This window comes from Phyllobates terribilis, unplaced genomic scaffold (assembly GCF_046119375.1).
Source record: "Phyllobates terribilis strain yellow unplaced genomic scaffold, ASM4611937v1 Scaffold_2__4_contigs__length_985480577, whole genome shotgun sequence".
Taxonomy (NCBI): Eukaryota; Metazoa; Chordata; class Amphibia; order Anura; family Dendrobatidae; genus Phyllobates; species Phyllobates terribilis.
This window is the reverse complement of record NW_027362762.1, coordinates 808962244-808977216: the sequence shown is the minus strand read 5'-3', so window position 1 is coordinate 808977216 and position 14973 is coordinate 808962244. Positions and strand designations below refer to the sequence as shown.

Below are 14973 nucleotides of genomic sequence, written 5' to 3'. Positions count from 1 at the left end.
AGAGATGAGAGAGTCTGTAGTAAGAGGGAATGGTCCATTGTGTCGAAGGCAGATGACAGGTCAAGGAGGAGAAGGACAGAGTAGTGTCGCTTAGGACTCTGTAGATGACCTGCCCAGCTCTACATGCGTTCTTCTTAGGTATTAGTAGTGGGTGTCTCAAACACTGAATTTCCCTTCATCAAAACTTCAGATATGTCAAAAGTTTGTTTACATTAAGAAGACAACAGAAGACACCGTTTATGTATAAAAGATTTTATTACAGGATTTTTTTTCCAATAACTGAATTCTAAGTAGAACAATTAATATAGAGTGATATAGTGAAGACATTTCAGCAGGCCAGGTAATAACTTGCCGCTGTTTTTTTTTTTTTTCATATTTTATGGCTTTTTTTTTTCAGATCAGCAAGAATCCCTTATAGCAATGCACTAGACCTACATGATGTAGTATTGGTAGGCACAGATCCATGAGAGATGACACAGAATGTATAGGAATAATGGCATGCTAGCAGATGTACCATGCGACTGTGGACGGTATCCAGTAACATATCTAATTCTGGAAAGTGGTTGTGACCTCAGAGTTATGGACTCATGCACAACATGGCATCTCATACATGCGGAAAAGAAAAATTCATCCAGGATTAAAAAATAAATAACCTGCTATCTCTATTCCTTGAATAGACATGAATATAGTGCTGTTTTCCCAAATTTCTACTTTATACAAAAGTTAAGATTTGTTCAGAACAAATTTTATTATATAAAGGGAACCTGTCATGTCCCTAAAGGCTATTGACCGGCAGGTAAGGGGTTAATCACAGAGGCATGCATGGAGAATAAATATGCCCCAGAATGTTGACTGACAGCTCACGCTCAGATGCACTACAGAGCAAGCTGTCAATCAAAGTGACGTGGCGTGCTTACAGCTGCCATTCACTATGTACATAGCGGTGACTGTGGTCGCTTCTGACTGAAAGATGGCAGCTGCTGAGAGGAAAAACGTTCATTTTCTCCTGGTAGCCGGGCTTTCAGTAAGGTGGCCAGCCAGCATTAGAATGGTCTTAACCTGCAGATTAACCCCATATATGCAGGTTAATAGCATTTGGGGACATGGCAGGCTCCCTTTAAATTAGGTTCTATTGGTATTTTCCGATGATTTTCTATCCTTCCCTAAAGCTTGAGGTATTGTCATTCTATTTGCATTAGTCACAAAATGAATAGCATACTATTGCTCACTATTATCAGTCATTTTGTTAACAATCATTAATTAATGCCAAAATATTAAAGTCACGCATTCCACAAATGTAGATAAATAACCTTTCTACTAATCACAGCTTTAATTTAAAGAGTACCTCCACTTATTTAACGGGAAAAAGTCATATGATATATTAGTTATTTCATGTGTTGGTTCGTTGTTCTATAATAATGATGGCTGCCTTCCCGCTTTGTTTTTCATCCCTGTGCATGTGGTATGTCTGTGTGTGCACGCGCATGCTTATCTGCGTATGCTTGCATGTCTGTACGTGCTAGGCCTCATTCTCATGTGTGAAAGAAATGGACCGATTATTATCAGTATGCTGGATCAGATCTTCATCAGTGACTGGTCAGGTGTCAGTTATTACCACCAGATTTTCTCATATGCAAACTTTTTTTTATAGAGGTTTCTCCTAGCAAACAGTCAGGGAAAAGCAGACAGCACTAGGATACAACTATGGGATGCCATCCAAGTTCGGTTCAAGTTTTTTCAAGGTCCCATAGACTTGCATTGGTGAGTTTAATCTGTGACTCAGATCAAAAAAGGACATCTTTGTTTTTCTGTTTTTGTCGACCCTCGGTCCACAAAAATATGAACATTAAAAGGACACATCACACAATGAAAATATAAAGTGGAGGCAAACTTTAAATATCTTTGGGTGAACTAAGTTTTACATTTACAAATATACATTTAAATTACATTGTTATTTTCTACATATTAAAAAATGCATATTTGATAAAAAGCAAACCGCTAATATAAAAAATGGTTTTAAAGCAGAAAATATTTGCCTGTGTAGCACAACATAGGTTACTACTAAAGAATAATGTAGAGGCTCTTGTATATGCCTTTTATATCAGTCTTAGTTGATGTACCATTCGGAGCTGTCTGCCATCTTTATTCCTTACTTCCTTCTGATATGATTCCCATAAGGCACCATGCAGAAGGTCTGTCGACTTGTAGTCTTATGTGACAGCAGCAGTAATAGATCAGTAGTTAGGATACATTGAATTACAGGACAGCAGTTCTATCTCATGCAGTTTCAGCCTGTCTCCTCTGCCTCCTGCTGGTAATAAGTTTCTCCCTTTCAGCTCTTATAAGCAGGCAGCAGGGTAGACAGGCTGAAGCTTCTGTACATCTCACAAACATTAGTGATCATTCACACACTACCTATATATAGTGTAAACAGACTGAGTCAGGGAATTTTATAACTCATCAACTAATCATTGTATACATAAGGAAGAAATTATATATTCAACTGAAGACAAGGTCATACAGAGGAAGAATGAGGGTTGAGCTAATATGGTTAGGGATTGATTAGGGATTGATGTGAGAGCTGCCAGGAGGGATTTGATAGATGATGATGTTATCCTGTAGTTCAGCTCGTGTCTACATAGGACAACATGTACAGTACTAGTGGTCAAATTGGAGACCATATGAGACAGCAGCACATAATGAAATAGTTAAAAATATATGGATGCAACTGAGCTGTGTTGGAACAAATTACACATCTATTATTGTTTGTGAGAGCATTATATGAGTAATAAAAAAAATTACCGGAGTGCTACTTTAACTATGGATTTGTACATTGTGTTCTGGTACAAATTCTATATATTACATGCATGAGTTCAGTACAGAAGAGAATGGAAGTGTAAGTCAGTGACATCTTAGGAAAGTATCTTAAGAGCATAAGACAAATTTGAATTAAAGTCAAAGTAAACAACCAAATGTTAATTTTACTTTCTTAAAACCGTTTCTAGTTCTGAGCTTAATTAATGACTATCACATCTTCTAAATAAAACCACACACATCATTCAATAAATATTACTATTAAACTTGTCATTAAAAAGTGACCATTACAATTATGTATAATCACCATGGACAGCTGTTTATCAATAAGTGCATCAATACTGCACCTAATATACAAGACTCAAAACCTCCCGGATGTCTAAAAGGGATCCTCCAGGAGTAAAGCAGTTTATTGAAGTGAGCATAAATACTGTGTGTCTATAGAGGAGAAATATGGAACCATTCCTCGCCTATAGACAAATTCCATGTAATGGGGTGCTTTCCCGTAATCAAATGTATCAATTGTCCACAGGATTGGTGGTCGTGCATACGCCCTATTGCTCCGATAACACAAGAGACATGGATGTTGCATATTTCAGCTTTCAGCAGAATCATCAGGCCTCAGAGATAATGGGAGAATTAACGGTTTTACTTGGGACATACAGCAATGATAACCTTCATCATCATCATCATCATCAACAACATGGAGGTTATAGGGAAGAGCAGACAAAAACAAAGCTGAGAGGTCCTACAATACTCTAAGGCTGTGTGCCCACGTAGCATTTTTCAAGCGTATATGCTGCGGAATTTCCGCAGCGTAAACGCTTGAAAAACGCATGTATATCCGCACCCCATGGTCCCCAATGGGATTCCGCAAGTTCTATGCACATGCTGCGGATTTTTCCGCAGCGTTTATGCCGCGTTCAAAAATCCGCAGCATGTCATTTAATTTTGCGTTTCTGCAAGCGGAATTGCCTTTGTCCAATGCATAAAAAACGCAAGGCAATTCCGCATGTGGAAAACACGTGATAAACGCGCGAAAAATGCGCGATAAACGCGTGCGGAATTCCGCATGCGTTTTTCCGGGAGAGGACTTGCATTTATGCAGCAGAAATTTTCTGCTTCATAAATGCAACGTGGGCACATAGCCTAACAGTTAACACAGAGTCATCTGCTGTCTGCTCCTTACCATCTCTCCAGCATAACTGTGTGATACTGCAATAATAGAGACCCCTGTTCTCGTGGTTGGTGGGTTTCAGAGGCCAGACCACCAAAGATGTGGATAGGTGATAAGTTTTGATTATGGAAAAACCCCTTTAATAAATACAGGAGCGCCTATAGCTGAAATCTTCTTTTAAGACATAATGGCTACATGTAAATCATTACCAAATGTGAACAAGGCCAGACTGACCCACGGCAGTACAGGCCCGATATACTATTAACACAAAGCCATGATTCCGTCATCTGTGCACACTATTCCCCTGCAATAATAATATGAATCTGACCTAATTGTATGTGATAATTTACAATTTCCATAAGTAAATACTGTATACATTCCATGTCAAACTGTCCATAAGAAATGATGTAGACTTTACAGCATAGTGGTTCTGTCCTGCTACAGCTATTTACAAATGTAAACTCTACAAGATCCCCTTAAATACATATGTATAAGTATCTAAGTATTTACTAGACGGCCGTGCATGAGGTATGATGACCTTATTGTACAGTAATGTCACTCAGGTGATCGGCTCTTTAAACATGTCTCAATGAGAGTAATGCTCCAGAAACTCCATCAGTCGGGTAGGATAATCTGTCATTACCCCATTGGCGCCCAAATCAAAGGCTCTTTTATATTCTTCTTCATTGTTCAACACCCAAATGTAAACCTGTAGGAGACAAAATCAATAAATGACTAAAAAAATAATAATAATAATAATGGTAAAGAAGCACAAACAACAAGTGGCACGGCCGCTCATTCTCATGGTTGTGGTTGATTGAACCTGTCAGGTTGGATAACGCTATTAACTTACAGATGTGGGGTTAGACTGCAAGTTAGCGTTATAAAGGGGTCAGACCACTGTACTGAGAGTGGAGCATCTGTGAGTAAATGAACTTTATTCCTCCAGAGAGCTGCCATTTTTGAGTCATTCAGGCTACTGCCATTGCTCACTATACTGTGAACACGCCCTGACCTGGCACTTTGACTGACAGCCGGCTATGCAGTGCATCAGTGCAGACATGGCGGTCAGTCAAAGTGCCAGGGAAAGCTTACAGCCGCCGCTCACAGTGTACGAGGACTGTAGCCGTGCCAGTACACCTGCATGACTGAAAGATGGCGGCTCCCAGGAGGAATAAAGTTCATTTACTCATGGATGCTGCACTTTTAGTACAGCAGCCGGGCACCGTCATAACACTATTACCCTGCAGATTAACCCTATATCTGCAGGTTAATAGCAATATCCAACCTGACAGGTTCCCTTTAATGCCCCCAAATTCCTCTCCTATACTAGGCTCCAGGAAGAATACATGCACATATCTCACGCGGGAAAAGCTGGGTGAGTTGTAAGGAAAACAAGAGATCTGGAAGTCCCTAGTATAGTATTGTTTGCTAATGGCTCCTGGTTTCAGCCTGGAATTTTATGGAATGATAGGCAGGTGTGGTAGCGTGGCCTGACCTTCATTCGTGGACTGGTTTTCTCTGTACACCTCAGTCAGTCTAGATATTGTACCTATTCATTACTGGGTTTAGAAAGGTGTGAAGTGCACTTTGGTTGGAGGAAAACTGAAGGGACCGAAGATGTCTGCCCATTAGACTTACTGAGGACTGCTGGTCTCCATTAGGTGCTACTGGTGTGAGGTAACATACAACTTTTTGGTTTCTTTTTCTGGTGGTTAGTAGAGGACCACCAGTATAGTTGGGGAAAATGATATCTGTTGAGTGCTTTGTGCCTGGATGTAAAGGCTTTATATTTATATTGTACACCAATAAAGAACAGAATCCCGGATGCAGCAGAACTGTTGTCTCCCTGTCTCTGACTGCATTGGTCTCACCACCACATGCACTATGGTTATGTAAAAAAAACAGTCCACACCACTACAAGGTATCATTTATTTCTGCCTTCATGGCATGTATTCATTTATATACTAAAATAATTTATGCCGACCTACTCCATCCAAATAATACATGTATGACACCTATGTTATGCATATTGCCATATTCAGTTATATTAATTTTGCTTTGACATACTGGTGGCACCTATGAACTTGCTGTGTCTGGCTATTTACTGGTACATATAATTTAACTTTATTATATTGGGTCCGATTAGTTTTGGTCTAATAATTACAAGCTAGAATTTCTATTATTTTTTTTTACTGGTTAATTTGGGGGTTGTATGGTGTCTTTTTCTTTTAACAGACTACTCACTATACATACATGTACTATTTATACTTTTGAATAAAGAATTTAATATACTATCTAAGTCACTCCCTCCCTGTCTTTCTCTTTTTAGAGTTATTCTATTTATGACTTTATATGATATGTCGCTATTATGAGATAGACATTTTTGTGTTGGTTACGTAAGTTGCATTAAGGGAGACTATTTAACATTTGGTGGAGAATTGTGTAGGTTATCATTGGTCTCTTCTTTGCCTACACTTACCTAGCTAACCTTCCACAATAAATATTTATATGTACCGGTAGGTGTGTATATATGAATGTGTGTATACAGTATATATATATATATATATATATATATATATATATATATATATATATATAGATATATATATATATATATATATATATATACACATACATACACATGGTACATATACACGTGATTATTAGTGATGAGCGGACATGCTTGGATAATGAGTTATCCGAGCATGCTCGGGTGATCGAGAATCTTGACATGCTCGAAAAATATGTTCGAGTCCCTGCAGCTGCATGTTTTCCGGCAGTAGACAGACGCAACACATGCGGGGATTGGCTAACAAACAGACAATCCCCGCATGTGTTGTGGCTGTCTAACAGCCGCAAAACTTGCATTTGCAGGGACTCAAACATATTATCCGAGCACGCCAAGATGCTCGGATAACACCCAATAATGCTCGGATAACAAGTTATCACTAGTGATTATATATCTATATATAAACAAATTGCATATAAATATCTATTATTTTTCAACATACCTGGATTCCTCGAGCTTTCAGATGTTCAAATAGAGACTTTCTCATAATTAATCTGGAACACATAAAATGCAGTACATCAAATCTAAAGCCTAAAATTTGTAGAGAGAATAGTGCACAACAAATGAAAGGGGTTGTTTGCGCAGAGACTCTTTTTTCTGTCTCAGGCAATAAGAGAAGCAGCAGCACAATAGGCATCCATTGGTCTGATAGTTGCTTCGTTAACTTTGCCACCCGGTGTGCAGCACCGTCTCTCAACGAAGATGCAAAAATAAGAGGCGCAGCACAGCCCCTTTTAAAGTGAAAGGCTTAGATTATTCTGGTAATATTTTGTCTTTCGGTAATGTTAGTGAACACAATAAAAAATTCTTGCATGTTATCAAGGATAGACTACTGTTTTACCATTTTAATTTCCCAATCTCAGTCCTCAATAGCAGATTCAGTCTCCATATAAATGGAGATAATTAGATATTTGGGAGACTTCAATTCTGCCATATTCACACAATGGTGTGTTATGGTCTGAGCATGGACAGTGATTCACAGACAGACAGCAGGTCTCCTGACCAGTAAGTGACTTACAGACATACAGGTGCTTCTCTCAAAGGCAGAATATCATCAAAAATTTAATTTATTTCAGATCTTAAATAGTGTTGAGCCACCCCCGTAGTGTTCGAGTTCGGTTCGGTTCGTCGAACACCCGTGTGTTCGCCGAACTGTTCGTCGAACTGTTCGTCGAACACCTTCGAACACCGTTAAAACCAATGGCAGGCAAACAAAAACACATAGAAACACATAGAAAACACCTTCAAAGGTGTCCAAAAGCTGACAAACTGCTCAGAAGACACAACTAACACATGGAAAAGTGACAAGTACATATAGTCATGCGAAAAGAAAAGAGGTGGAGGAGTAAAAGGAGGGGGAGACACAGATATAGGCATGTCATGCCCTTCTAAAATCCAAAAAGTGAGAAGCCGAGACGGCCAGTCCACTCCTGCCCGTGCCACCTCCGTGTCGCCGGGTTTGTGCCAGAGCCGCGGTGAACCCTGACGGCCAGCCCCCATCTCCCAATACTGGTGCCTGTCCGCTGGTGGGTCTAGAGAGCCCCCCTGTGGTGGAGGCAGCTCTAAGCTTTTTAATTTAAATTGTCTCTCTAATTTGAATGAATACACTTTAAATCCATTTACAAGGATCTATTGGAGGGCAAGTCTCATGCCAGCAGCCGCGTAATTCCAGCTCCAGTAGCGTCCACTAAAGCTGCTGCAGTTAAAAAGCTTTTATAAGGATCGAGCTCGGCTGTCCACCGCAAGGCATCCTAGTGCCAGTCCCAGCCCCTATGCCTTGGGGTGCCTCCTGATGCTCTTCACTGAGTATCCCGTGGTCCCGAAGCATTTCCTTTGAAAAAATTAAGTGTCCAAACTACAGGTGGTGTAGCTTGCTTAACAGCCGGGATAATCCGCTGACTAGCAGACACTGCTACTAGGCACAAAGTATTTCCTGGGCTAGATGCAGTTAAAAATTTGTAAGTAGATACTCTCGTTGGATGCTGAGAAAGCATTCCATAGAGTCTCCTGGCACGCCATATATGATTCTCTTAAAAAGCTTGGGGTAGGGGTCTAGGGGACCCTTTTATAGCCAAAATCACGGCCCTGTATCACAATACGTCACCTAGGCTGAAGATAAATGGAACTGTAGCACCGAGGGCTCGGTTGCTACAGACGTATTGCACCTCACCCAGAGGTGTGATATCTCACTCTCAGATAAGGATGGAGTGTGGATCAGGACCCGACACCTGCATGCATTACACCACATTGCCGTGGGGCAGGGCGACCAATATGCCCCTGAGATGGGCACGACAGTCCCTGTCCCTGGCTGGAGTGGGGGGAGGGAACACTGAGGAAGGGGAACCCTGCAGTGCGGGAGCAGGGAGGAAGCAGTTCCTGGGTGCATTGAGAAGGGAGTATAAAAGGTGGGCACCATCTTAGTTCAGTGCAGAGAAGTCTGAGCAGAAGTGGCAGGGAGCAGGGGCTCTGCATGAGCTCTGCTCCGGAGGCGGGCCTAGTAACAGAGGCCCAGGCCTGCAAGAGGGAGAAGGAAGGAAGAGGAGCGGAGAAGGCTCCAGGAACGAGGAATGAAGGGATCCCAGGGGTGCGGACGGGCGAGTCGCCACCGCACGCCCGAATCCACCTGCGTGGAGGGGTCAGGCCAAAGGGGGAGACCGGTCCCCGAACTAGTGGAGGCAGGAAACGACCCTCAGCTAGAAACCGGAGGCTCTGACATTTTATGTGGCGCAGCCCCTTGCTACACCCGCTAGGAAGGCACCACATAGGGTCAGGGAAACTGGCGCCAAGTTTACCAAGAGGAGGCCCGAGGCAGCCGGACAGAAGTGTTGGTAAGAAAGGCCAGACAAAGGACACACAAAGGGGGTCCTGTGAAGCGCTCCAAAGTTATCTGGGAGTTGTCTGAGCCCCTCACCTGGTGAGCACAGTACGACGTGGGCAGCCGTTACCTGCAGACGTGGTCTGGATAATAAGAACTGTGAGTAAAGGCCCTGAACTGCATCACTGACTCCGTGTCGTTACTGCTGCTGCCCTGCACCATCACCCCCATCCTCCGCATACACTGCCCTGAGGCTATACTCCTCCCGTGGGGAGTTATGCTACGCTCTGCTGCACCCACAACACCAGCCTTAGCGGTCTGCCCTGTAGCGGCGGTTCACTCTGACCGCAATCCACGGGTGGCGTAGTCGGACATTTAAACATCAAAACCACATAAATAGTTCCGCCACTGGTTTGACCGCCCTGAGCCACGGAACCGGATCGCCGCCACGAAGACTACAACCACCAGCATCCACCAAAAAGGGTCCGGCTCCGGGTGTCCCAAGGCCCAGGGGGTGCGTCAGAACATTTTCATCACCTTTCACAATCACCAATGGGACAAGGCAGGGATGTCCTCTGTCCCCTCTCTTATACATCCTAGTGACGGAGCACCTGCTCTCATCAATTCGCCATAACCCCAATATTAGGTGGATTGAGGTGGGAGGCACCGAGTACAAGTGCTCTCTATTTGCTGATGATGTCCTAGTATATATCACTCAATCACATATATCCATCCCTGCTGTTATGGCTGAAATAGATCACTTTGTTACATGGTAAAATTTTAAAATCAATGCAGCGAAGTCTGAGGCCCTCGATGTCTCCCTCCCTAAATCCATATAGGATTCCATCCAGTCCAACTTTCCCTTTGCCTGGCCCTCACAGGGTATCAAATACTTAGGAATTCCTATTCATAGAGACCTCTCCCATCTATGTTATCTTAATTTTGGGCCCTTTATTGAACAATTCCATACAGACCACGGTTGGCAAGTTAGAACTGTAAGATTCACTACGTGAACCACTGGTGTTTTGTGGAAAAGCACATGTACACCGCGTTCCAAATTATTATGCAAAAAGTGTTTAGGAGTGATAAGGGAAGAATTTGTTTGTTTGTCAGTTAAACTCATTGATGGTGATGTGTGTCAGGGCTCTTTATATCACTGTAAGCAATTGCAGACACCTGTGCTAATTAGTTTGGCAGGTGTGTCCAATGAAAGGCAAGACTACTTAAGAAGGCTCTCTCACATTATTAAGCAGCCTACATTTTCTGCCAAAATGGGAAAGAAAAAGGATGTGTCGGCTGCTGAGAAGCAACAAATTGTGGAGTGTTTAGGTCAAGGCATGACTACAATCAACATTGTGCGATGATCAGGATGAAGTGTCTTGGCAATCAAGAAGTATGTAGCTGATTCACAGTACACACGTGTGCGTGCTGATAAGGGCAAATTGAGGACTCTTTCCTACAGGCAATTACGTCAGGTTGAAAGAGCAGCGGCAAAAAAGCCTTGTCATAGCAGCAGACAAGTTTTTGAAGCTGCTTGTGCCTCCAACGTCCCCCGAACAACAAGATGCAGGGTCCTTCAGAGGTTTGCAGCTGTGCATACGCCATCCTGTCGACCTCCTCTATCCACTTCACACAAGCAGAAACGGCTCCAGTGGGCCAAACATTACATGAAGACTGATTTCAAAACGGTTTTGTTCACGGATGAGTGCCGTGCAGCGCTCGATGGTCCAGATGAATGGAGTGGAGGATGGCTGGTTGATGGACACCCCACGCAAACACGGCTACAGCGCCAACAAGGAGGAGGTGGAGTAATGTTTTGGGCTGGAATCATGGGGAGAGAGATTGTCGGCCCCTTTAGGATCCCTGAAGGCGCTAAAGATGAACTCCATAATGTATGTGGATTTTCTCAAACAGCACTTCCTGCCATGGTTCAAGAAGAAGAACCGTGTATTTCACAGCAAGATCATTTTTCTGCATGATAATGCACCATCTCATGCTGCACATAAAACATCTGCATCTCTGGCTGATATGGGCATAAAAGGGGACAAACTTATGGTGTGACCCCCATGCTCCCCTGACCTCTACCCCATTCAGAACCTTTGGAGCATCATTAAAAGGAGTGTCTATGATGGCGGGAGGCAGTTCACATCTAAGCAACAGCTCTGGGAGGGTATTCTGTCCTCATGCAAAACAATTGAAGCAGAAACCATCCAAAACCTGACAAATTCAATGGACGAGAGAGTTCAGAAGCTCCTTTCGAACAAGGGGTCCTATGTGAAAATGTAACATCACCTAGAATAAAGTTTTGAGTTGAAAACTGTTTGATTTCAGTTTCTAACAACCTGCTAATGCTTATAATTTCAAAAATGACCATTTTTTTGGTCTTTATTAAAATGAAAAGGTTGATCGAAAAGTTTGGGGGATCTAAGAGTGTGGCAACCCAGTAGTCATGATTACTTCGAATTCTGACAATATGAGGGTCATGCTGCAGGTAGTGCAGCAAGAAGGCACTTATGTGTCTTGCGCATCTCGGAGCCCCAAAATTATTTTCCGGGCTAGATGCAGCTAAAAATTATTTTTAATTTTAAATCTGGTGAAGCTTATTATAGATGGCCTAATAGGATCAGTGCTGCACACTGCTACAAAGCCCAAATTATTTTCCAGTCAAGATACAGATAAACATGATTAGTAATTTGAAAGCTTAAAACGGTTGGTAGGGTGATTTTAACCAATCATCAAGCTTTTACTCTCCCCAGGATGACACAGGGGTAGAAAAGTCGTTTCGGATCCATGATTTGTTCATCTTTATGAACGTGAGTCTGTCTACATTATCAGTGGAGAGCCGCGTGCGCTTATCTGTCAGCACACCACCAGCAGCGCTGAACACACGTTCAGACAGAACGCTGGCTGCGGGGCATGACAAGATCTCCAAGGCGTAAGTGGCTAGCTCCGGCCATTTATCCAGATTGGAAGCCCAAAAAGAGCAAGGGTCCAGTGACACAGTCATGGCTTCAATGTTTACTTGGAGATACTCCTGTACCATCGTCTCTAGGCGTTGACTATGTGTCAGACTTCTCGTCTCCTGTGGCCTTGCAAAGGATGGGCTAAAAAAGTGGTGAAATGATTCCGCAAAATTGATGTTACCAGCAGATACTGTGGTTCTGTTACGGTTTGAGTGCTGAACACTTGACGGTCCCACGGTTGGCAAGTTGGAACTGTGAGATTCACTACGTGCACCACTGGTATTTTGTGGAAAAGCACATGTAAGATTCTGCAACAGTCTCTGCTGATACTCCTGCATGCGTGCATCCCTTTCTATGGCAGGAATAATTTCTGCAAATTTACTTTTGTACCGGGGATCTAACAGTGTGGCAACCCAGTAGTCAGGATTATTTCTAATTCTCACAATTCGAGGGTCATGTTGCAGGTAGTGCAGCAAGAAGGCACTCATGTGTGTTGCGCATCCAGGAGCACCAAGTCCCTGTTGTGTTGGTGGCGAGGTAACAATCATGCTTCCTTCCTCTGTCCTCTCCCCCCAACCTTGCACAACAGAAATGTGATCAAGGTCTCCCTCATCTGATGAGTCTTCCATCAGTTCGTCCTCCACTTCTTCCTGGGCTCCTGCACCTTCCTCACTAGTTTGGCTGCTACCATGCGCCCTGGTAAAATCATCTCCCCCACCCTCACATGCCTGCCGCCTTGGTGCTGCCGACCGTCTGGACCTTGCAGATGTTAGCCCTTCCGCATACAACTCCTCCTCCTCTACTTCCTCCACCTCCTCTTGTGCCACCACCTGACTCCGAATTCTGTTTAACATGTGCTCCAGCATGTAAATCACCGGAATAGTCATGCTGATAATGGCATCGTCAGCACTAAACATCTTCGTCGCCATTTCAAAACTGTGCAGAAGGGTGCATAGGTCCCTGATCTGAGACCACTCCTCCAGCGTGATTTGCCCCACCTCTGAATCTCGTTGGCCCAGGCTATACGTCAGAATGTATTGCACCAGGGATTGTCGGTGCTGCCACAGTCGCTGCAACATGTGCAGAGTTGAATTCCACCGGGTAGGCACATCGCATTTTAGCCGGTGAAGTGGCAGGCCCAACGACTTCTGTAGAGATGTAAGTCGCTAAGCTGCGGGATGCGAACGGCGGAAGTGAGCACACAGCGACCGTGCCCTCTGCAGAAGGCCATCTAGTCTGGGATAGTGGGCTAAAAATTGCTGGACAACCAGGTTCAACACGTGAGCCATACAAGGCACGTGTGTGACATTGCCCCGGCGAAGGGCCGCACCCAGGTTTGCAGCATTGTCGCACACGGCCTTCCCTGGTTTCAGGTCCAGTGGAGACAACCATTCATGAAATTGGTTCTCCAGAGCTGACCACAACTCCTCAGCTGTGTGACTCACATTTCCCAGACATTTCAATGTAAAAACCGCCTGATGACGTTGAGCCCTACTGCCAGCATAGTAAGGAGGTGTGCAGGATCCCTTCTGCGCAGTTAGAAAGCTTGTGGCATGACCAGACAGGCTTTGGGTGCAGGTGGAAGACCGAGAGGAGGTTGAGGAGGCAGAAGCAGTGGAGGAACTTTGACATAAAGAGGATTGACGCACAACTCGTGGGGACGGCAAGACTTGGACAGCAGCCCCTTGTCCTGCTGTCACCATAGTTACCCAGTGCCCAGTCAGCGACATGTAACGCCCCTGTCCATGCCTACTCGTCCAAGTGTCTGTGGTGAAATGCACCCTGTCACACACAGAGTTTCTCAAAGAAGCGGTGATGTTGTGTGCAACATGCTGGTGGAGCGCAGGCACACCTTTCTTTGAGAAGTAGTGCCGACTGGGCATCTGGTACTGGGGCACTGAGACGGACATAAGGTCTCGAAAATCCTCTGTGTCCACCAGGCGGAAAGGCAGCATTTCTGTAGCCAAGAGCTTGCAGATGGTGAAATTCAACCTCTTAGCTTTCTCATGGCTAGGAGGAAATGGTCTTTTACTTGTCCACATCTGAGGGACCGAGGGCTGGCTATTGTGCTTAGACGGGGTTGATAAGGGTGTCCCCGGCAAACTGCCGGTCTGTGAGGAAGATGCAGGCGGACATGTTAGGTTGCCTTGATCCAAAGGTGGTGCTATCGATGTCGGACAGCGCTCAACACCAGCTGGTGTTACCACCTCCAAAGAAAATGATGACCTGCCAATCACGCTGGCTGTTGCGGGTAAAGAGGTGGCAGGTCTGCGCCCCAAAACAGGTGTGACTGCTGTCCCCCCAGTCACAGAGGATGAAGAGGCCGCGGATGCACAAGATATGGCAGACGGTGGTTGGCCCGGCCGGCTAGGCCGCATTGTAGCACACTGAGCTTCCCACTGCAACTTATGCTTCATGTCCATGTGCCGGTTCATGCATGAAGTACTCAAACTATGTATTTTTTGGCCTCTACTTAGCTTTTGCTGACAAATGTTACAGATAACACGAGTTGGGTCATCTTTATCGATCTGAAAAAATGCCCAGGCTATGCAAGGCTTAGCACCCATGCGACCTGAACTGCCACCACGACTTGTGGTGAGAGGCAGAGTTGTGTTTGAGGATGCAGTTGTTG

At 44.1% G+C, this 14973-nt stretch overlaps 1 protein-coding gene across 2 annotated transcripts in view; it reads right to left on the bottom strand.

Annotated features, from left to right (window-relative positions):
* Positions 1-236: 236 nt before the first annotated feature.
* GDPD1 (glycerophosphodiester phosphodiesterase domain containing 1) overlaps positions 237-14973 on the bottom strand; it is a 118420-nt gene continuing 103683 nt past the window's right edge. Inside the window, exons 9-11 of one of the 2 annotated variants that reach the window (XR_012296647.1) lie at positions 7006-7057; positions 3964-4700; positions 237-3572 (exon numbers count right to left, since the gene is read on the bottom strand). Coding sequence is in view for 1 of the 2 variants with exons in the window: in XM_073667562.1 (XP_073523663.1) it covers positions 4578-4700; positions 7006-7057 (175 nt within the window). In the remaining variant the exon portion in view is untranslated. Of the gene's footprint in view, positions 4701-7005; positions 7058-14973 lie in introns of both variants that reach the window. The other variant, XM_073667562.1, reaches the window with a different exon arrangement.